This window comes from Desmodus rotundus, chromosome 12 (genome assembly GCF_022682495.2).
Source record: "Desmodus rotundus isolate HL8 chromosome 12, HLdesRot8A.1, whole genome shotgun sequence".
Taxonomy (NCBI): Eukaryota; Metazoa; Chordata; class Mammalia; order Chiroptera; family Phyllostomidae; genus Desmodus; species Desmodus rotundus.
The window spans coordinates 97127727-97152553 of record NC_071398.1 but is presented as its reverse complement, the minus strand read 5'-3'; the positions used below and the strand labels follow the sequence as shown (position 1 = coordinate 97152553).

At 43.2% G+C, this 24827-nt stretch overlaps 1 protein-coding gene across 9 annotated transcripts in view; it reads left to right on the top strand.

Moving 5' to 3' along the window:
* DNM3 (dynamin 3) overlaps positions 1-24827 on the top strand; it is a 381825-nt gene that overhangs the window by 38277 nt on the left and 318721 nt on the right. For all 9 annotated transcript variants that reach the window (XM_053914860.1, XM_053914861.1, XM_053914862.2 and 6 more), the window contains exon 2: positions 13601-13674. In XM_053914860.1, coding sequence (XP_053770835.1) covers positions 13601-13674 — 74 coding nt within the window. The remainder of the gene's footprint in view (positions 1-13600; positions 13675-24827) is intronic.

The window sequence follows — 24827 nt, the reverse complement described above, 5'->3', positions numbered from 1 at the left end:
ATAAACATATCTTCAGATGAGGGTTTAAAAATTTTTTTAAAAAGAATGCCACCAAGAAAATATCAACTATATTTTATAGTTTTCCATTAAAACAAAATTTTGGCAATTAAAGGGCTAGCTGGAGCTAGGCTTTTCCCCAACGGGTCCCACTCTATTATTACTTATTTGTAGGACATACAGGACTTTGTTCTTCTGCATAAATCGCCGAGAGAGCAAGAGCGCTGTGTGTAGGTGGTATAGAAAACCCAGTGATGGATGAAGGGGCCCTCGGGAAGCTTTCTACTACAAGTTTAAGTTTATGCTTCCATAACACATGAACAAATTTAAGTTGATATTGCTCAATGGGATCATAAAAAAAGTTAATAGCCAGGATTTAAAGAAAATAAGACGACACTACCCCAGACTGCATTCTGACCCTCGAGAACACATTAATTTTATCAGCTTTAGAGTAGCAAATATTCATCTCTTCTATTCTAAAATAGAGAATTCTTTCCTTTACTATCGTTAATTGAAATACTAACCTAGGGTAGAAATTATTAAAAATTAAATATGAATGTCTCATTGGATTTCAGTTACCAGTACAAAGAAATATTTTAATGATCCTTTGAGAATTGCCAGTGAACAAAGTCAGGCTTCTGGGAAGTGAAAGTGAAAGTACTCACTGTTGAATTGTAACTGTTGACGTTCAGGGAGGATAAGCTTCAAACCCTTCTGAGATTCGAAATTCCTGATGCGAAACATATTTTCGTCTTCTATAAACAAGAGTCAGAAATCTGGACCAGGGCTTCAGATCAAAGTAGTGACCTGGAATGTTGTTGACTGTGAAAATCTGTTTGGGAGTGATACTCTTTGTTAAGAAGGAGAGACTATCTTTTGTTGTTGTTGCTGAGCAAAGATTTAATATTTTACTAACAGGCGGTTCAGTGAATGTTCGCTACTGTCTTTTACACTGAAGTTTACTTGCTGGACATTCAATGAGCTTGAGACAAAGTCCCTGTGTCCACCAGATGTGGCTTCTTGGGCCTTCTCTATTTTTAATAAGTGTCCAGCAAATAATCATGACGACAGGAAGGGAAGGAGCTCACCTTGGCTGCAGTCCTGCCAGGTGCTCTATGAAGGCTACTCAGTCCTTTCAACAGCGCTTTCGAGTATGTGGTGCTATTTTTCTGTTACAGACCTGGACCCTGGGATTTAGAGAGATGACCTAAATTATACCCAAGGTAACATAGACTGAATGAGCTGCAGAGCTGGGATTTGAACCCAGGTCTTCCTGGAGCCAGTTCATCCTTGTCCCACCACATGGTGCCGCAAGGTGGGAACAGTTCCAGGTGGGCTCTAGCGTTAAATACACTCAGGACCTGACCACCTCTCACCACCTCCTCGGCTGCCACCCCGGCGCAAGTCTTGTGATGTTTTGTCTCCATCACTGTAACATCTGTTTTGCTGCTTCTTTCTTTGACTCCTACAGTTTATTCTTAGCCACAGTGATCCTTGTAAAGTACAAGTCAGGTCCATAGCTCTCCACTTCATGCAGAGAAAAGCCAGAGCCTTCACCCCGGCCCAGGAGACCTGACCCTCCCTCTCCCTCTGACCTGGCCCCTGCTCTCCTCCCAGAGCTCACGCCTTCCCAGCATGCCGGGCACACATCTCCCTGGGGTCCGCACAGGGAGTCACTCACCCCTGCAAGCCACGGCTCAAATCGCAGTTTCTCATTGAGTCCCACCCTGTACGTACCTCGAACCTCTATTTAAAATTGCAGCCCCAATGGGACTTATAAATAATCTGGGGATTTTTAAGCTCTTGATAGAATTCTTTAAAACTCTACAATTCTCTGCTTCCATGTTAAATGATAACTATTTCTTTCCATGTTGAAACGCACAATTGGAATTTATCCAAACTACCACAAATATGCGCAGTCTACAGTGCAATAGTCAAGAGTCACCTAGTGGCTTCAAACATTGGAAAATCTCATTGTAAGAAATGCAATTTACCTTGTATTTCTCCACATACAGTGTGACCAGCGTATGTGGATAAAACTGAAATGAAAGTTTTATCAAATACTTAGCATTTTTGCATGTGGTATGCTCAGATATTTTCTATTAAATTCTATTCATTTCCATTATAAAAAAATATGTTGGTCATGATCTGTAAAATTGATTTAAGACCCATTTGCTGGTCACATTGCATAGTTTAAAAAATATTAGCCTGTTTATCCCAAGTCTCAGTGACTCAGGAGATAAGATATGAACCTATGTGTTAACTTCATGAAGTTATTAACTGTGGAGAGTGACAATTTGAGCTTCACCCTACTCGTGAATTTTGGCATGTGACTGTCAGTGAATGTTTACAATGTTCATGTTCAGATTAACAAAAATAACATTTAATTGCATAAATATATAATTAAATCATTTAAAGTGTTTCCATTTTGTTAGTAATTTTTTTTTTGCCAATATTAGAATTCTTGTGTTAGAAATGCCACTTTCTATCCAGGGAATCAAGAGATTTCTTTCTGTCTTTTCTCCTCTCACTTCCAAATCTCATATTTTCATATTCAGTTGATTGGTGTTTTTTTTTTTAGCTATATTGATATTAACTATTAACAATGAGGGAAACTATTAGATAATGAAAAAATAATTTGTGTTCCAGTCTTAGAGTATCACAACAATAATTAATACATAACCCTGCATAGCCGACCACATATTTAAATTTTTTATCATCTTAATTTTTGAGGTAAGAAGACATTCGATAGATATTATCTCTGCAATATTCTCTAATACAGTACATTCTCTAAATTTGAAATTTCCTAATATGATCTTTCTTAACAGCAAGAAACCCGTATTTCAAGCTGACTTTCATAACTGTTCTCTTACATGCAATGTTCTAGCCATATTAAATTATTTAGCCCTTCCTTCCTCCCTCCCTCCTCTCCTCCCCTCCCCTCCCTCCTTCCCTTTTTCCTTCTCTCAAGTATTTTTGAGCATCTGCTGTCTGCCATGTACGGTAGTAGGGAAAAAATAAAAGATACGTTCTTGCCTTCATTGGACTTAAACTGGATACGAACATCCCCAGTTATGGAAGTGAAAGCAGGATGCCTTTAGACTGCATAGAATACCCGGGGTGGGAGTAGAGTCTGTGTATCTTGCCTAACTTCCAGCGTCAGAGGCCGATGGAATATTGGAAATGGCACAGGCATTGGAGGCCATTCGTTCAGTGCTCACACTTTGAAGATGTAGAAACTGAGTCTCACGTGGACTAGATGACGTGTCGACATTGCTGCTGGAGCCTAAGCTGTTTTGGTGACCGGTCCTTTCTCTTCACTGCGATGCCACCTGCCCAGATCCCATGCCATCATAATCTCTTCTAGCTGGTTTGTGCCGTTAAAGACCTCCTTTCACCACGCACACACTGCACTGTAGACTGTTACCATTATTGGTTTGCTACTTGAAATTAGAATTGGAACAATCAGAGATGCGTCAGTGGAAAGGCAATGAAAGGGGACTATTAAGTGCTAATAAATGCCTCTCCTCATGGGAAGGGAGAGCTTTTCTTTTCTAAGCATTTGAGCTCTTTTCACTGGTGCTTTTAAGTGGCTAGAAATAACACTGCCACACGCTTGTGGAATGCTCTAGATGCCTGGGGGCTCAGTTCATTCCCTGTTTGAATTGCGCACACTGTGGCCGGAATGCGTGCTGATTCCTTTGTTGGCTGTAAACCTCCATTCCATGTTTTCCATTAACCTTTTTGGTGGGAGGCAGTGGAACAGTAGTGAGAGCTCTTAACGAATGAAGCCTTTAGGTGGCTGATGACTTTGAGGAAGCAGCTGAAAAGGTCAAAGTTACAGGGTTTATTTTGACATTTTTCTTTTCTCGCCATCCCAAACGCTAGATACTGTGTGACAAACTGCATCTCACTTGCCCTAGAGCCACGTGCCTGTGGCAGCACAAGGCGACCACTGCTCCTTGCAGTGGGGGTGGAGTAGCTTCTGAAACAAACCTGGGTAATAATTGAATGTCTTCGGATAACTTACTCTAATTTCTTCTAAGAAGAATGATGATGGTGACAATGACGGCAGCTCACATTTTTTGACCACTTGCTGCGTGCTAGGAATTACTAGAAGTACTTCAACCTTTTCCTTTACAATTTCAAAATAAAAAATGTTCTGAAAACCAAATATGATTTTTGGAACTCATTTGGTGAAACTCATATGGACTTAAACTCATTACGGGCAAACTTGACCTGGGTGAGGTGGGCTGTTCGTAGTCTGTCTTCATCTCTGTTGGTGTGAATACGTGTTCACGCATTGGTTTTGCTAGAGGAATGTTAGTGTTTGATTTCAGGGGGCTGCTTCAGAGTTCATTGCACACTATAAGTTTCGTGCATTGCTTTACCTTTCTCAGATCAGAAAAAACCCCTGAGTTGCGTATCACATTTGGCCACCAACAGATGAAGGATTGTACTAACCTCCCATCCAACTCACAGATGAGGAAACTGAGTCAAGAAGTGGTGGATTCTGAGTTCAAACCCAGGCATTTTAGTGTAGAATCTGTGCTTTTAGACACCATTTCACAGAAATAAATTTTATTTACTTATCAATAAAACTCCAGTAAAGATAGAGAAATTCAGATTTGAATAGAATTGCTCCACGAATATCTCTCTGTGCTGTCTCCCATGTGAAAAGCTGTCTCAAATACTAATGGCCGTTGGCTTTTAGTCGATTCTGCAGCCTTGAGTGTTTTATTTCAACCTAATGGTCTGTTCTTCTTTGGGCTTTTTAAATTTTCAAAAACTTGTGTGCTTGTGTTTTAGGCGTACTATTGAGTCTTAGGACTGAGTCAACATTGCTGCTGAGACAAACGATGCTTTGGGTGCTCTTTAAGTACAGAAGAAAATCGCTGAGCAGGCTAGTACCAAAAGGTCATTTGGGCCACAAACAACATCATCACCTTAGTTACACACCATTAGTTGACTGACTGTTGGTGGACATGTAGTTTACATATTATTCTTGACATATACAAATGGCTAGTGTAGTCTAGTGGGTGTACTTGGAGAAGTGTAGATAACGTAGTTATTTTTAAAAAAAAGATAAAGTAATTCTTGAGATTACTCATTAATATGCTTTCATTAGTCAGCAGAATTTACTGAGTAGTGATCAAGAATTTGTTATTCTGTTATGTGCGTCCACTGGCTGTTTTTAGTACATTTTAGGATTTGGAGCTATTAAAAATATTACACCCCCCCATGTGTATATATAAGACACATATGCGTATATGCTATACATATTATATACACATGTGCACACATGTTAAACACATAAATGCACACGCACACACATAAATATGTGTGTTGTATGCACATACACTTAGATAAACACATTATATACACATACATGTAATATATACACACATGTGTGTATATTGTCTATTAGATATTGAGAGATTTTCCTTCTTCTTTATTTCCTTTTCTTTAAAATTTCCATAGTCAAAGTGGTTTATGATCACAGGAAAAAAGTCAATTAAATAAAAAAATCACTCAAGAGGAGAAAATAATAGGCCACATATATGATACCTATGTTTTTAATTATAAATATCTGCATATTTATTTTTAAAATCATACTTTAAAATGTATCTTTCAGTAGATTTCCCTTTAATTCCTAGAGTGCTGACTTCATTTGCTCATCAAGTTCCCACTGAGCATCTCCTATGTCGGGTGCTGTGCCCAGCACTGGCCTTACAAGAATGAGGTTCTGAAGGGACTTGTCCAGGGGAGGGCCAATGGCTGGTTCCTGGTACCTTGGAACAAAGAGGAGGAACATCTCCATGTACTTGCATGTGAGGAGATGCTTCCCACAGGATGCTGTGCCTACATCCCGCCTTCAAGGGCGAGGTGGGAAAGAAAGGTGCGCCGGGGCAGGGCTTGTGTGGTACAGGAGTCAACACAGAGTCTGAGATTAGTGCGGGGTCACTCGGAAACCACATGTTCTGGGAACAGAAGGCTCACATGGGGGAACGGTGGAGGAGACTGCTAGAATGTTAAGAAGGAGTGGGATCCAAAGACCCGCTCAAATCCCTCCTCCATACTTAGAAAATCACATTCCCTATCTTTTAAAATATATTGAGTGGCCATGGCCCTGTGTTCTGTCTGTTTTAGTGGAGAAACTAACCTATCCTTTCCTGGTGTACAATTAAATACCTAATTTTTCTTCCAACCTCTTAGAAAAAGTGAAAACGGAAGAACACATGCTCTTCCCTTGGGGACCCCCACTCCTCAGGGAACTGGTCATAGACATTCAGCACCAAGGACAGTGATCGGGCCCTTCTCCCAGTCAGGCCTCAGTGGGGGAGGGCTGGCCACGCCCTCCTCACCCCTCCTTCTCTGCACTGGGTGGTCTTCCACGCAGGGGCCTTTTCTTGCCACAGTGGTGCCAAACAACCTTCTTGTGAAGGGTTAAGGGGGGCCTTTCATCCTCTTTGGTACTGGCCTCCACCCTGCCTCTCAACTCAGCCAAAGGGTTCCCTACAGTCCAGCCCATGTCTCCCGGGCTGGGAAGGGGTTGCATTAGGGTTGAAAGCAAAACCCACCTGGCCTTGTCCTTTCTGCATACAGAGACCTTTCAGGAAGAGATGATGGGTAGGGCTGAATGCTTAGCACCCTGGATTTTGCTCCCAAGGGAGCAAAAATGGATTCTTGGGAAGGCAAAAACCCTTACTCTGTTATGTATAAAGCACAGATATACATATGGTACTTATATACAGTATATCTATGTAAATAAAGTTAATAGAAATTTGATGGGAGAAATATCTCATGAGGTTCCTTAGGGGCCCTAATAAAAAGAATGTTGGGACAGTGTCCCAGAGCATGGTGTGCCTCTCTCTTTCTTTCTTTCTCTCTCTCTCTTTCCTAGGCAGTGCGGGCTCGTGACTCCACGCCACCACTGTCCTAGGTGCCTAGTTTTTCTTTGCTCTGCCGTCCTTGGCCCAGAGCTCCTATCTTCCAGGTTGCCTGTGTTTTAAGACCATTGCTGCAGCTACGCAGTCTTATACAAGCAACAGGGAGAAGGGGGGTGGGCAAAAGGTTCACAGCAGCTACATCAGACCCTTTTAAGGGAAATTTCCTTCACGTCACTCAACAAGCTGTAATTACCTTACTGACTGAAACTTAGTCATGTGGACACCCCATTTGCAAGAGAGGCTGGGAAATGTAGATTTGTTTGTCTCTTTATTATTCAAAGTTGGGCACATCGCCACACCCAATAGAATTGGGCTTCTGTTACTAAGAAATAAGGGAAATGTGTGTTGGGCAGGTACTAGCAGTCCCTGTGGTATAGAACATTCTGTCGCATCTGCACAGCAGCTACGCAGGGCAAAGTGCAGCGTGTGGTTGGAATAGAGCATCCACTAGGAGCCTCTGCTTTCCACCGTGACTCCTTAATCTGATGCTGTAATTCTTGACAAATTGGCTCTGTGAACAAGCAAATAAAATGGATTAAAGATGGAGGCATTAAGTTCCTGAGGGAGTTTCCTGGTGGGTTGAACACACGGCAATTGTCAACTTCTTCATTCAGTTTACAAATCTGTGACTTAGTAACTTTTGCATTTTTGAATGTTGCAGTGGGAACATTAATTATTGATTAATTAGATTCAATGAAGCCCTGTTGCTTAGAAATTTTAAGTTTTGTGAATAAAAGGTAAACATTGACATATCTTAGATGTTAGTTAAAAAAAAATTAATAAAAGCACCATGTTTCCAGCAATCGGATTTGTCACTATATTTTTCAAATGACATAATGGTGGCACTTAATTGAATACTTCAAATTATAGAGTAACTTATGATAGCAACAAAATGTGCTCTTTTACAAATCTGTAAGTGCTGATATTCTTTCTCTGGGCCAAGAGTTTAGGGGAAAGAAGACAACTGCAGTGGAAAATTTCCAATTAAATCTGTGGATTTTGGCATAATTACTTCCTTCAGCAATTAAAGCGGCGCGGTAATGCTTGGCAGAGCTGTGGGGTGGGGGTGCGCAAACACAAAGTCATTTAACAGTGCCATTGTGTTCAGTGTGGGGCACACGTGACCTCCATGCTTCTTGGTGCCGGGGGTGGGCAGCCCGTGCCAGTGACTTGTCTCTCTGTTTCTCTCTCTCTGTCTGTTTCTCTCTTGCTCACTGTCTCTCTGGATTTTGTGCTAGACAATGAGGAGTCACTGAGTGATTTAGAGCCTGGGAAGGATGTGGTGGGACTTTAGTTACTGTTTGTTGCCTTTGAATTGAAGGGTGTTCAGAATGGGTGCAGGGAAGTTAACTAGGAGCTTGTTGTTGTGTTTTAATTATTTATTTATTTATTTTTAGAGAGGGGGAAGGGAGGGAGAAAGAGAGGGAGAGAAACATCAATACGTGGTTACCTCTCACACACCCCCTACTGGGGAACTGGCTTGCAACCCAGGCACGTGCCCTGACTGGGAATCAAACTGGCGATCCTCTGGTTCTCAGGCCGGTGCTCAATCCACTGAGCCACACCAGCCAGGGCTGTTGTTAATCTACATGAGGTGCTGGTACCAGGAGTAGTGATTGAAGTAGAGAAGGGAGGATGCATTTGAGGTATGTCAAGAAGGTAGAATCAGCAGGACTTGGTAACTGATTTGGAGCCTGAAGACAGAGGAAGGTGGAGGATGGATGAGCTGCAGGGGCTTGGCTGACATGTATGGGTGCTGATGATGTGGATTACAATGGAGAATGAAGGAGGGGAAACTTGTGGGATAGATGACAAGGAGTTCGATGTAGAGGTTGGGTCTGAGACATCTAAGAGGCTGGTGTGACTTGGGGGACACCTCTGACTTCTGGTATTTGGCTTATCTTCCTGGAGCCACTTCTCAATCTCTCAGTTCTGCTTTTTCAGCATTTGGTGTTAAGTATTCGTATCTTTCAGAGTCATACTCACCACCCCCCTCCTCTCTGTTCCTCCTCTTCTCTTCTCTTGGCCTTGACTTCCTGCTGCGATGACGACTGTCAACTTGATCTCCAGACAAGACTACTGTCCTGGGTTCCAGCTGCTCAGTCTCTCTGTGGGCTTGTCTCCATCTGGATACTCAGCAGGCACCTGAAGATCAGCGTATCCAAATACAGTCCCTCATCCCCTCCCCCCATTTCTTGTATGATGTGGTAGAATCTAATGGTCAAGGGCACGGATGCTAGAGTTACCTCTCCAGGTTTGAGTCCTGGATCTGTCACTTACTAGCTTTGTGACCTTGAGAAACTTGTGTGACCTCTCTGTGCCTGTTTCCTCATCTATGAAGTGAGCATCACAGTAGCCCCAACCTTGGAGTGTTGTTACAAGCATCAACTAAGAATATGCCTGACACATGGTAAACACTGTATAAATATCAGCTATAATCGGGTCTTCCTGCACTTCCTGTTCTGGCCGATGGCACCCTGAGATTAACTGTCCACCCACACCACAAATGCGAGACCGATCCTGTCCCCGCCACATCATTTCATCCCACATCAAGGGCTCAGAAAGTCCTGTCAGTTGTCTGTTCTCTCCCTGTCTCCTCTCCGTTTCCACCGTGACTGCCTTGGACCTGACCTTTACCATCTTCCTCAGTGACCTACACTGGTTAGCGAGTCATCTGTTTTTTGTCTCTCCCTTTTTTTCTTTTTGGTGACATTCTTTATTTTGTACCCCAGTGACTTATCTAAAATGTAAATCTGATCACTTAAAATCCTTCAGTGCCTTCTTGTTCTCACAGAAAAAACAAAGCAAAACCAAACCCAAGCGAGGGCCTCTATGATCACTCCCACCTCCTCTCCATTCTCCAGACTCTGCTCCACCTCCTACCTCCCTCTCTGTGGTCTTTGGTCCCTTCACGCTCCGAGTTATGTTGGCCTTCCATGTCTTTGCACATCAGCTTCCCCTGGGGGATGCCTCCCACCTGTGTCCCGCTGAAGTGGTCTCTCTCTCGGCTCGTCCCCAAGCCGAAGAGCTTACTCTATGCTGTGTCACTACCTCAGGGACTTAGTCCCGTGTACCTGTCACGTTTGCTCTAATCATCTGCACGCCATTCTCCTCCGAGACGATGCTTATTTATCTCCAAATGACTCAGCTACATGAATTAACTTCTTAGAGAGTATCACTTCACCCTCTTGTGTTTAGCCAAGGGCAGATGTTAAACATTTATTTATTGAACAGATTATCCGGCTAATGATCATTTATATCTATATTGAAGAAGAGCATCTCGGTAGTTACTTTATTTGCAGTAAGGGCGAGATTCCTTTTAGTGTTTTTGCTACAGCCAGTGTGCTCCTGTATTTTAGGCTTCCAGAGGTCAATCCTTTCCTAGTGGAGCAATAATAATATTTCTAGTTACCAAGAAATATTGGTAAGAGCCAAGAAGATACACCATCAAGATGGCTCTTAGAACAAAGCATGAGAATTGTTCTCTACAAGTATTCGTACAGGAGTCAGGAAACCATGAAGGAACATTGACAATGCCTGCAGGTCAGCTGTTAAGACTGTGCAGATTGCCCTGGCCGGGTAGTTCAGTTGGTTGGAGCATCATCCCAATATGTCAAAGTTGTGGGTTCGATCCCCAGTCAGGACACATACAAGAAACAACCAGTGAAGGCATGAATAAGTGGGACAACAATCGACATTTCTTTCTCTCTCCTTTCCCGCCCCGCTCTAAAATTGAAAAAAAAAAAAAATAAGACTGCAGAATAATGCTGTTTGTGAGGTGAGCCAAGAGGGAAGAGCAGCACTGAGCTGTGGTTGCTATGCGGCACAGAGAGGCAGGCACGCACCCTGCCTTAGCATCTGCGCATCCGCTCATTAAGCAGGCATTTGGGCGACAGACCGGAGCCCATTTAATAACAGTCAGCCTTCAGGTTCCTGTTCCTGCTCTTTACCTGAAAGTTCCTCGTGGAGGAAAATGGCATGCAGATTTGCTTTCTGTATATGTGTATTAGACCATAAACAAAAAATGTATGTAGTTTAAATCCAAAGTCATACTAAAGGCACAGTCACGATTTTCTGCAATATAATTCAACAAAGTCATTTTCCCATAAGATGCACTTACGGGAGAAAACCAACCACCCTTACCCAGAAAATGATACAGTTCAGATGGTCGATGGCACTCAGTGGTGACTGAATTATTCATGACTGTTTGTGCTGGGCCTTGACTCCCTGTTGATGGGGCGGGAATGAGGGCAGAACCTTCCACACCAGGGCTGCTGGCCATCACCAAGGGGACCATTGAGTGGGGTCTGAGGCCCTTCACCTCCAAACCCCATTCATGAAATGGTAAAATGTTGGATGCAGAGACTTAGTTTTCTTAGACCAGAGAATGCTACACTGTCTGGGAAAACGTACTGTGGCTATTATAGCAATAATAATAGTAACAGCACTACTTTTTTCCTATGATATGTGGGTTTTTAAAAAGTTGCCATATGTTGTACTTCCTTTGATTCACAGGATTATCTCCATTGAGTTGCAAAAGAAATGGAGGTTGAGAGAGAATTCTGCCCACTCAGGGCTGGGCTGGGAGTCCCTGCTGACTCTCTTGTGTGTCCTTGGGGGGCTCACCCTCTGCACTCACAGCTGCTGGGTGGTATGGGCGTGTGGTCACCTGCAGGTGATCAGGCTACCGGCATCTCCCTCCAGGGGGCTGGACAAGCGCCTCCCTCTTCATGAGAGAGAGACCGTCTCTAGAGTTTTGTTGCACTTGGGATAGTCCTGCGAAGTCCAGGGGGACTTCCAAACAGCAAGATTTGGTTACCAATCTTGTGACTTTGGGAGAACTAGTGAGAGCCACGGAGTGGGTTGGTAAGTGTGAGGTAGTAAGAAGGGGCCTGGATATCTGAATCTGTTTACTCCTCTTACTGCAAACCCCTGTTTGCTTAATAAAAAAAAGTGAAGAGTTAGATGTATCTGAGGGCTTTCTTTTCAGCTGAACACCTGGTAGTTATTTGCTATTGAAAATGTTGGTTATGTTCTGTTTTGCTTTAATGATGTTCAAAGGAATTATAAATATATGGCCATAAGCATGGGATGAAAGGTGTTAAATAACTAAACCTCCTTTTTTCTCCTTCCTCCCTTCCTTCCTCCCTCCCTCCCTTCTTTTTTCCTTCCTCTTTCCTCTTTCTCTTCACTCCTTCCTTTTTTAAAAGAAAATATTTTATTGATTCATTAAATGGCATTAAGACCTGTATATTTCTTGTTGGCATCTACACATCCTGAAACCCCATCCATGGTCCTAAGGGCTCAAACAGATATGCCCAGCTGTTTGTTCTGGAGTTTTGTTTTCTTTTTTCTGTATCCATTTGATTATCAAATTAACTTCTTCTTTTTTGGTTCTAGGCACAGAATAGATGCTCTTCTATTCATTTGAATTCAATTTAAAATGATCATTGAAGCCATCCAATCTAGCAAATATTCTAACATGGTTCTTGGCGAACATTTAAAGAGTATTAAATTATATGTATTCAGATATTTTCAAAAGGAGAGTACCAGTCTCTGTTTCCAGAACTCCAGGGTAATTCATCTGCCCCCATCTTTCATGGTTTTCTAGGTGCAGGTCTTTGTTATTTTCCCACGCAATTTCGGATGCCCAGTGTCTACTCGGGGCAGGGTCTGCAGCACCCCCCCCCCCCCCCCCCACCGAACCTGTGAAAGGGTCCGGAGGCTGCGCACCTTCTGCAGACATTCTGCGGCTGTCGGTTCGGGTTGGGTGGTGGGCACCTATGGTTAGAACACTTTCTGGTGGTCTGGGAATCACTTTTTTTGTGAAAACACTGGCATGGAGTCAGAGATTGGTTTTTCTCAGAGTCGTGAGGCATCCTAAATGGGTTGAACAATCGTAACCGGCGTGTCACGGGCACGTGTATGACTGACACTGCAGGATCAGCGTGATTTGTGTGGCGCTGCAGATGGGATTATGTAACACCTTCTTCGCTGCGGTTCCCTTGGTCTGGCGTATGCCATTTAAACACAGTCTGTATTTATTAAAAACTCCCATTTATCAGGCGTGAGAACAAACAAAACTCACATTACAGTGTATTCGTTTTTGCCATTAATTTCTGCATGCACAATATTTATCTCCCCTTGATCCCACATTTTGTATGTGACCTTTATTGGAGAAAAGTTTCAGGATATTTAGAAGATACAATCTAGTGTCCCTTCAGTTATGGTCTGTATTTGATGGACTAACATTGATCTAGAAGTTGGGTGGAGCACTGCATTTTTTTAATTATCCAAAAGAATTTAAGGATGAAGTTCTGCATCAGATGCTTTTGTTAATGCTGATTCTCTGATAGTGAGGATTAATTAACAGTATACAGTGACGTAATGCAATCTTTTATTAACTCCAGCTGTCTGAACGAGTGTGCTCCAGCAAGGTCAGAGGACAGAACACGTGGGTTAATATGCACTAGCCAATGCCACCCCCTTTATTGACTCCTCTTTTTGCAAATGCTTCCCTTATCAGAATTCTTTAGACATGCAATACCTTCAAAAGTTGGGAATTAGGAGAATTATTGTGGAACTTGACTTATGAATGTATAGGTCATCAGAATTCTTTAATGCCTTAATCTATTCTTCTTCTTTTTTTTTAGGGACTTTCTCCCTCGAGGGTCAGGCATCGTAACCAGAAGGCCTCTTGTACTACAGCTTGTGACTTCCAAAGCAGGTGAGGAATGAGGATGTTTGCCACACGGACGGACGGCGTCTCGTCTACCTGCTGCCTCTGTTCCTGGGTGCGGGGTTGTAGCCACAGAAACGTTTCTGTGGTCACTTCGCTGTGGGCAGCTGCCTGCATGTCTCTCCAAATGCGCTCTCCTTCATTGTTCTTTTAATTCCTTTGATTGCATTACAGGGAAAACCTCATTTGCATATAGATTTTTAAATACCTAGAAAGTAATACTTTATCATAATTATGCCTAGAAAATAATATCATTGTAATTAATTAATTCATAGAACTGTACACTGCAGCATAACCACTAACTCCTCGTGGGTACACTTCCTGTGTCTGTGTGTGTTTGGGAACTTTTTTTAAAGTAACAATTCAACACCTATCTAGTATCTATACGCATGTGTATGTCTGTGTGTCTGTACGTATATTTACATCCACATCTGCATCTACACCTGGTGTGCTCTGTGCTTGCCCCTCGTAATAGCACACAGTGGTAATTTGGCAGGTAAATGAACTTCGTTTTCGTTTCTGTTTCTTAGCAACTGGTGATGTTGAAATTTTTTGTTTGTTTGTTTGGTGTCTACATTTCTTCTCTTGTAAATTGGCTAGAACCAGCCACTTTTCTCAGCCCCGGAGATATGGCAGTGACTAGGGCAAAGCCCCCGCCCTTCTGGTGACTCATAGTCTGCTTATGTCATTTTTTAATGCACAAGAAGTTTCACTCTTTGTGGTTGTGAAGTACGTCTAATGAAAAATAAATGCATACCACTATTTTCTTCCTTTTTCTACTTTTTAGGGCTTTATTTATCTGAAATTAATTTTCATGTATGCTGAAACAATTTTTTCCTAGTCTCCTATCAGTACATTTCTACCACAATCTATTTCTGAATTTTTTTTCTGTTTTTATTGGGCCAATACCACAGGTTTAGTTTTGAGGGTTTATGATTTGTTTACTCTCCGTCAGGGCCATTGCCCCCCGCCCATTACTTTCTTCTACTTAGGGAGGCTTTCTTATTTGTGTGGCAAAGTTTAGAATTATTTTAAATCTATAGGTTCATTAGAGAATAATTGATATCTTTAAAATATTTATAATTTTTTCCAATCTTGGGGCCACACTACATCCTTTCATTTGCTTAAATCTTCTCTGTGTTTCTTAGTAAAATTCTTGATGGTCTTTGAAATAGTATCCACGCATTTCTAGTTAGGGTATTCACATTTATTTTTTGTTGCTCTTGTGATTTGAATAGGATTTTTCCCCCATCCCATTTTCTAATTCCTCATTGCTCTTTTTACTTCTGATTTTTTTAAATTAACTCTCTAACTTTACATTTGACAGATGAAAATATTTTTAATTGCTTCCCTTGGGTATTTTAGTTATATACTCATTTCATCTGCATTTCTTAATGTATTCAACAACTACTTGCCATGCCAATCCTCAGATGGCTGAGAAAAGATACTCGCTGCCCAGAATAGGAATCATCTCCTTTGCACTGGGGGTTTTCGGGTGAGTGTTGACATGGGAAACCTTCTCCAGCGTGTTGAGCCTTCAGAAGGTACTGCACACGCTTCTTCCTTATACCTTTTGTCCACAGTCTCCCGGCCTTGTCCCTCCTTTCATTAATATACTCCCCGCTCCCCTCTCAAGTGGACTAGAAATTCCTCCTTCAGGGAGCACTCATGTTCCCCATGATCATCCAGCAACCCCCACAGGGGGCTTTAGTGTTGTAGCACCCCACTCGCTCCAGTGCCAGCTGAGAACGAGGCTCATTTTTTTTCCCCACCCTGCATGAACTCTCCCATGTACCACTGCTGTCTTGGGCTGATGGAAGGCTGACCAAATGGCCAAAGAAACAAGCTTGGGATGTATGTCACTGCTCACGTGTCCTTGTGCCTTCGGCCACTAGATGGAATCAGTTCCATAAGTCCTACCTTCTCTCCTGAGCTTCGCTCCTTCAGCCAGTGTTTACCGAGTGACTCCTGGGCACTGGGCAAATATCCCTGTCCCCAGGGAGCTTGTATTCTAGTTGGGGAGAAACCAACAACAGGCAGAGTGAATAAGCGACACCAACGCAGAGTGCTGGGCGGTGGAGAAAGTGAGCCTTCAAGCTGTGCTGCTCTGCGAGTAGGCAGAGGGAAGGTAGAGAGTCCCAGGGCAGGGGGGCTGGTGTGTTTGAAGGTTGACGAGGAACCCGGTAGGGCTGCAGGTGGAGCGGGTGCAGAGGGGACGCAGGAGACGGGTAGAGAGGGACAGTGTTGCTGGAACCTGAAAAAGGCATCTTGGGTAGGGCCTTGTGGGTCAGGAACCTTGAAAGGGAACCTGGTAGGAGGATTAGAGGCTGGGTAGGTGCCGCAGAATGTAAGAGAAAGAAGCGATAAAGTGACTTGGGGATTGGAGGGGTCAGGATGATTCCTTTACTCACGGAGATGAAGGGACGCCCCTTCTACTATAACTTTGCAGAAAAGGAAAATGGGGGGGGGGACCATAGGTAACTCTGTCCTCAGTGTTGGAGTGGACAGATTCCTCACTTGGTGACTTTTTTTCTCTGGGAAGTCAGAGACGGGCTACTTGCCGATAACGATCATTTTATCTTCTTAACCCCCCATCTGCCACTCCTCTTGAACACCTTGTCACACTGCCGGGACTTTCCGAGCCATGCTTTGCTCTTGGTTGCGAGGCTAGTGTCTCTCATATTAAATTATGCATATAACAGTTACTGCTTGTTTTTCCTGGTAAAACACACCTTTAACCTTTCCTAACCTTTAAAAGATTCTAAAGCCTAAAAAATAGATACATAATATTATTGAGTACCATTTTGGCATTTTTAAAGAGATTTTGTTTATTTATTTTTGGACAGAGGGAAAGGGAAGGGGAAAGAGGGAGAGAAACATCAATGTGTGGTTGCCTCTTGTGTGCCCCCTACGGGGGACCTGACCTGCAACCCAGGCATGTGTCCTGACTGGGAGTTGAACCGGTGACCCTTTGGTTCTCAGGCGGGCACTCCATCCGCTGAGCCACACCAGCCACGGTCCATTTTGGCCTTTTTTGAGATGATAATTTAAGAAACTCTTTGTCTTGACCACCCTTACATGTATAGATTTCTTGGTTAAGCATCCTTGCATTTCTAAGATATACTTGATTATAGTAACTTGTTCTTTTACTGGACTGTTAAAGTAATTCCACTAATTTATCTAGGTTATTTACATTTCTTTCCCTATCTATACATTTGACTATGGTTGTTGAGTTACCAAATAAAAGCAATACTAGTGGGCGTGAAATAGACAAACTCTGTCTCTTTTGACTTTCTTCTATTAGCTTTTAAATCTCTTAAAAACCCCATGGTGCATTTTAGTTTCTCTTTCCAATGGAAGAGGGAGGCTAGCCTGGCTTTTTCCAAAGGGTTATGTCTTAGCATCAGGGGTTCAGAGACAGCAGCCGGGGCAGGGAGAGCCCGGGTGGGGTCAACCTGAGCTGTGGTTGCGCCGGGTGCAGAGACATGGGCTGTCCCAGAGCATAGGGACTGCCCCCAGCCATATGGACACAGTGTTCTGATGCAGAGGTTTTCCCGCCCAAACCCTGGACACTCCGATAGAAGGATTGCTAGTCACAGGGCAGTCACTCTGGAGTTAACGATGATGAGTAGCTGCCATTTATTTTGGTCACTAATTACGTATCAGAATCGTGCGCTTTGAAGGTATTTTCATTTACACTTTATAAGAATCTTCTGAGGTGGATACTATGATTCCCATGTTAGAAAGACAGCCTCAGCAATGTCCAGTGATGTGTCCAAGGCCACGCTGTCTGCCGGAGTGGGGATTGTTACTGGTATCTTTCTGACACGGTTAGTGTTGCATTTTTAAAATAGGAAACTCGAACTGCTTGCTTTATACTTGCAAAATATATTCTATATTTTATATTTTTCATGGAAGTGGATTATAAGTATGTGAACAGTAAACATGGAAATTGGTTAATTCATAGTTATCATCTACTTTCCACCATAAGGTCCAGTCAGTCATATTTAACTGCTTGTCTCTTCCTGCTGCTGTTTTAGTGGCAAAAACCAAGTCAAAAAGTTACTTACAGGCCCCACAGCTTATTGCAGATACTTTGTTTTAGGACATTTAGTCCTTAGTACAGAAGAGCATTCCAAGATGCCACACAGTGTTGTAAGGAAGGTGAGAAAAATCACCACCTGTTTTTACTAATAAAGGTGACATTTGTAAGTGATACGGTCACGGTACTTTGGACCCAGCGAGGGGATTCTGAAGGTGTGGCTCAGGGCACAAGAGCTGGACAAAGCAGTGCTGAGGGGTCGGGCAAGGACTTCAGTGTCAAAAGCAAGGGGATAGGTGGAGGGTCTTCAAGACCCGATGATACACCTGTCGTCCCGTCTCCATGTTCAGGGACATCCTGGGGGCAGCTTGAAGTCGGTCACGGTGGGAGTATTCACACCACGGAAACTGGTAAATGCTGCAAAGCTGGGCTCTGTGCCCCTCAGGCTGCCCTCGCTTCAGCAGTTGGCAGCACCACCCTGGCTTCCTTCTGCTTCGCGCCTGACCTCACTGTCTGCGGGCCGAATGACACGTCAGACTGAGCGCACTAGTTTTGGTGGACCCCTGAGCGTACTGATAGTGTCACTGCCTCAAGAAGCGATCCATTGGGAATTTGATATGCGCCCCCAGCCCCCCACCCCTGAAGGAGAGGTGGTTTTTTAAGACATCAGAGTCCAAGTCACTCTGCATAAGAGCTACCATTAAGGACTCCGGAAAGTGAAACCTGGAGGCAGTGGGGTAGGACAGAAGGTTTTGTCTCCTGGAGAACTTTCCTATGTCAGATGTTTCTCTAAATGCTGTTTCACTGCCTCTCTCTCCTTTATGTCAATGACAGCAGTGTAAGAACTGAAGATATTAAAAGTCAGAAATTGCAAAACGGGTAAATTGAAGGTAATTATTCAAATGACAGAAATTTTCTCTCATGAAAGCTTTCCTTGCTGCTTCCTCCTTGCATGCACGTCAAATATGCTATTAATTCATCAACATTTGATTTCCCACATTTGGATCGCATTGACTGCACCGCGTAACCTGTGTGTCCCTGTTTTAAAGATTGCGCGTGACTCGAATTGAGTCGAGAATTGTAACTACTCTTGCTCTGGCTCCTTGGTGGGAGTTGCTGTAAGTGCCCGTTTCAATGAAGATGCTCAGGGTCAGAGGACCTGCTTTGGAGCCACCAGGTGCCTCCCAGGTTGGGGTGGAGACAGGGCTGCAGCAGCCGGTCTGAGAAGCCCTGAGGCTCGCAAAGGTGGTGAGTCTGGTTCTGAGCGAGGTACAGCACCCCGGGCTGCGTCCTCAGGCCAGCGTGAAGGGCCCTGTGAGTCCTGGTGGGACGCAGTGGGGTCCTTGGAGGAGATGGCTTCCTCCTGTAGCCCTCAGGGGACTTCTAGAGAAAAACATCACCTTATCACAGGTGAGATTTAGTTAGACTTTCAATCCTCATCGATGGACGGGGACTGGGGGTTGTTTCAGACTGAGACATATTCATGAAAAACCATGGTCTTGTTTTGAATATCAACATTGGAAATATTTTAAAACTACATAACTCATTTTGTTCTACATGTACATACCTGCATCTAATTAAAATTGATATTTCAGTATGATAGTCTGTTTTTGCAGAGGACTAAATGTTTATTTTCTTTTCATTGTTACAAGTTAACCTCATGGTAAAAAACCAGTGTGATTCTGAAAACATTCTTTCTTTCTTAACCACAGCTGTGACCTTGTTCTGCTCCAGTGCTGGCTCCTGATTGCTTTCTGCGCACAGGGCCAGTTACCATACCAAGCGCGGATTCATAACGCAGAGTCCCCTGAATATAGTTATTTAGAAATGCTCGTGTGCATAGAGTCCTGAGGGTTCCTGGCCGTCCCTCGCAGAAGCTGTGGTTCCGTAGGTCTGTGGTAGGGCCCAGGCTGCTGCATTGGGAAGAGCAACTGCGAGATGAATGTTCTGTAAAGCTGCGGGTCTTTGAGTCACACAGTTCATCTAATTCTCTCACTGTTTTCTTTCCTTTTTCTAAGTTCCTTTTCTTCTTTTTATAGGCTCCTTTAGCTGAGAAATTACCTATCGTTTAAAAAATTGTCTAAATGTTTGCTCAGGGAGCCTTCAAACAGGTCTGAGCTTTGACCGCCGTGGGCAGAGTCATTCAGGGCTGGAGTGTGTCCCCAGCTGCGCTGTGGGCACCCATCATGGATGCCAGCACAGCTGGCGTTGGCGATTGCAGAGCCCGAGAATCCCGCCACCCCGCTTTGTTTAGATATAAGTAACGCATAACATTGTGTAAGTTTAAGGTACGCAATGCAATGATTTGATGTATGTATATCCGAGGGTCTTCACAGACTAGCAGAGGCTGACATTCCAGTTACACCTCGTTTTGTTGTTACACGACCGACGCACCTCCCAGGCCGAGGGAGAACCATCCAGGTGAAATCTCTGTACCTGCCAGTGCATATCTGCTCATCTCTCAGGCCTGGGGTCCCCTCCTTGATTTCCGATAGAGTCCAGGCATTCCCATAGACCCTTTAGAATGTCACAAAGCTACCAAGCGCATAATTTTAATTCAGGTAAGTGTAACCAGCAACACTACATTAGAGTGTATGAGGTGGGGGAGCGGGACAGCGGGCTGTTGGGGTTTCCAGGAAATTCGAGGGTCGCCAGCACAGGAGGGATCCGTCTTTCTGGGGGGTGATTGGTGTTATGATTCCTTGATTATTGGACACAGTGTAATAAATGACTGAACTTCCAAAGGTCCTGGATGGGACAGTGTTCTTGTTAAATGGGTAGAGATGTAGAGGCTGTGTACATGTATTAAGGTGAGACCTTGTCCAAATATTCCCACATTTATGGCCTATTTCATTGAGAAGTCAGATGGTTTTTGTCTTTCAGGATTCTTATAAAACTTGTGTCTGAGGGTAGTTTGTGCCGTCCGCAACTCTCATCCAGGCCACTGTGAAGCCGGCGTGTGTTTGTCAGGTCGCTGCCCCTTTAATACACGCATAACTCAGGAAGTCCAGCTTGTCTCTCTTTTATGCTCGCCCTCCCTCCCTCCTTCCCTTCCTTCCTTCCTTCCATCTTTCTAGCTTTCATTTTTCTTTCTTTTGACAACATTCTGAAACTGTTATATTTACCACTTTTCTTTTGTTGCTATTTTTTCTTAGCTTAAAGATTGAGCACACATTTATTAATAGACTTAGAATTTCTAGTTGCTCAGTCATGGACCTTCCAATACGAAGTCCGGAGCAATTTTTGCCCAACTCTGGAAATTCTGAGAAAAGTCAAAGAGTATTATTCTAAACAAGTGTGAGCCAAATTTTATTTCTTCACAGTTAGATGATGGCCCTTCGATACCACATGCATTTCTGTTTAGGAGGGAAATGGCTGAATTAAAGGTAGTGTATTTCTCCTCAAAGAAAATGAAGAAACACTGTTCTCAATAGAATTACCACTCCTGATTGTGAGGTTAAGATGACTTGAATTGGTGGTAATTTGTTTGTCTCTGGTTTTTTTTTGAGAAGGTATTGAAACGTTTTTCTGCCTTGAGTTTCCAGTCCAAAAATTGTAGTTCTCTGACCTTAGACCCTTTCGGTCCATGTAACATCTGCTCCAGAATTATGTCCACTTAGAGTGGTGGGGTGGGAAGGAGATAGCAATTCCTTAATTTTGGGACTTCTCTTTCTACCTACCTCCGCACTCCCATTTTAAACAAATGGGTTGTCTTGAAATAATTGATATTGAAGAGGATGAAAAGATAAGCTGTGGAGTTGTTAATATCTATTTGGGTTGGAGTGAGAAGATGTAATTTTTATTGTAAGCAGATGAATAACCTTGTTCCACATCACGCCCATGGCTATAGTTAACTAACAATCACTACTTACCTACCCCTTCCTCTCTCATTGGTTCCCCGTGGGCTTCCAACAACAGAAATTGTGGATCAGAGGTGTTGGGTGAGGGGGAATGGTCTGAAGTGCGTTTCTCTGCCTTCCCCCGTCCTGAAGTGGGGCAGGCCTTATCTTTCCCACTGCGCAGACTGCACCCTCATTCTCCACGAAACCTTGACGTCAGTACCCACTAGACCAGCAGGGCTGGATGGGTTTTATCTCATCTGTTGAATGCCGTTGCCTACGAGGTTAAGAAACCGGTTTCTCTGTTATACGAACAGACCATAGTTGAGCTACTCTGCTGGCTTACAAGGTGGTTATTTATTAACCAAAGGTGCTTATGGTATAAAGGGACCTAAATTCACATTAAGTGGTTTTCAAGTGATTATGTTAGTTTAATATTAACAATCCCCTGCAAGCCTGCTGGAATTTCTTCTCGTTGTTTTCCCGAAGTGTATTTGTTGGGTGGATCTTTATCCTCGTGTTTTTGCACGCATGCATTCACTCATTCCTTCACTCACTCCTCCGACTTTGAATGGCCGCAGTGTGCCACACGACAGAGAAGCGGCCAGCTTGTGTCCTGCAGACGCTGTTTTACCACGTGTCGTCCTATCACGCTCACTTTGTCTAATATTTAAAAAGGCCTATTTTTTAACCTCTGCATAAGTAGTAACAGACCTGGATGGAATTGCCTCTCTCACTCAACTTCAGCTGTTATGGTCCCATTAGATAGGAATTTGGGGTCACGCAATACTTTACAAGTAATATGAATTACGAACCACATGTCAAAAGCAGTTGGGGAGTCTCTGTCCTTCGGGGGGTCTCAAATTTGAGGCATGTCAATTGTGATATTTCGTTTTAAATATCCATGTGCCCTTGTCCCTCTCACTCCTCATCGAGCCCCCTTTTTCTTGACATATATCGTATATCTAACTCTTCATCATTGGGTTATTTTAACGTTCCATTTTGCTATGTGCGTGCCTCCCAATGTCCTCATGAGACTCCGTGTAGGCTTTTGTCGACCAAGTATAGGTGCAGGACTCAACATAAATGTACACACACTTAAATGTAATGCAGGCCTATTCTGATTTGCAAGATCGGCAGAATTCTTGAGATATCTAAATTCTTGCTAGTCTTTTAAATACATTTTTAAATTATTTTGGTCTGTATTAGTGAGATTGTTAAATTCGGGTCTTCCTAAAAGTAAACGCAGAAAGTTTACTTTCTCGTGGAGTAAGAACACTTACTCCACGGTTTATGGAGCACCTTCTCTCTCCTCAGGTAAGAGCCACTTCTTTAGGTCAGTGAGGGGCGCACAAATACCAGCGTGCAACGACCCCCATCAGAAGGCAGCCCCGAGGACCAGGGAGCAGACGCCTCTTGCTCTGATGGCACAGCGTGGAGGTTGACGGGTGGGGCTTGTGCTTCCTGTGGTGCGAGGGGCTGCCTTTGGACTGAGGCTTCATTTCTTCTCCTTCTGGCTCCAGCTTTGTCCTCAGCTGCAAAAGAATTGTCGCTAGTCCGTGTGTGGGTGTGTGCGCATGCACGAGTGCATGCACCGTACTGCTTTGAAATTAATTCATTAGAGTGGGCTTCGTGTGTGTACGTTGGGGAGAGGGATGTGCGCTCTCTGTCAGGACTTCTAGTTTGACTGGACTTAGATCTTTTAAAAAGTGTTGCTTATAGTTTAAGTGTTTTTAATTTCATGACAACAGGCTGAGAAAAATCAGTATTTCACAGCAAATACTGGAGATCTTTTATTTGGCTTTCAAAGGCTGATCAATAATAATTTTAGATATATTAATAACTATAACTACCTAGTGTTTACATAGAATTTCAAGATTTATCGGATAAAATAATTAAGTATTTTTTTTTATTTGGTCCCAACATGCTATATCTGTGTTCGTTGTTACTCCTTGTGTCGGCTCATCTCTCCCAGGTGCCTGAAGTTTTGTGCCCTCTCAGCACCTCAAACACCTTTCTAAGGGCATCTGAGAAGCTCACTTACACTCAGATACAAGTCACTGATACAGTCTGAAGTGTTACTATCCCAGAGGTCTTTGCATTTTAACAGCCAAAAGTGAAAAGCCTCACATTATAGAAATTAGTCGATACTAGTGGAGTTTTCCTGTATGAAGGGGGGAAGTGGTTTGTTTGTTTGTTTGTTTGTTTTTAACTCACAGGAGCTTTTTCAAGTTCTAAAACCCCCACCCCCTAAGTTTCTACAGCTACGCTCCTGCCTGAGATTAGCTCCTTAAGGTAATTCCATCTTCAGCAAGTTCAGAGCGCTTTATAAATTATTTCTAATCTTTAAAGCACTCTACTTGTAGCAAACAGACAGCATTTCAATCTGTTTGACAGCTGATAAGACAAATACAACATTTTAGGGAAGTAAATAACATATTTGAAAACACTTGGAAAAATGTTAAGGCATTACACAAACAAATTTTTATTGGTGAATTGCTTCAGACCTGACAGTTTAAGCAGTCTCACTAAATTTTTAATCAAGGTGCTAATTTATAATGGATAAAGAAAGTAGGAGAAGTTTATACTGAGATGTTTTAAAGATGAACTGGGTGAAGAATTCTGGTATTTCTTCACTTGAGTGCCCAAGTTAAACTGTGCTTTTGATTTTTTACAGCTCTGGGAGTTTAGGCATGGACGGGTAACAGGATAGGCTGTCCAGTGCCCAAAGTCAAGGTGACAATGTCAATGTTATGTGTAAGTTCACATCTGAATGAGCTTCTCATTGATATGACCGCATCTGGAGAGGAAAAGGAAGGCAGCTCTTCGCTGATAACATGGGTAATTGAAAGAGGTCCTGTTCAGGGAAACAGACCGACGGGTTCCTGGTTCTGCAGGGAGCCCCATCTGCAGACACTTCCTCCAACAGATGAGTTTCCTGGAGGAGCCGGAGGCCTCAGTGCTAAGCTGCCCCAAACACCGAGCGACTCCTGTTCTCGAAGCGGCATCCAGAGAGAGGAAGTACTAGGGTAAAGATTCATCAACTACAGCTCAATTATGAAAACCGTTCTACTTCCTAGTATTCAGGCGTTCCAGAGTTCTGAAAAAACGCAGTATTATGTGACTTCCTCAATTATGTAATTTGTTTAGAGTAGATTGGTTAGGAAGTAAAATTATAGCTACCTTCCTTAGATTTTATCGGCTTTTATCTTAAAGAGAATATTCTTACCTATTATGTTTTTTTTACAAGAGAATAGCAT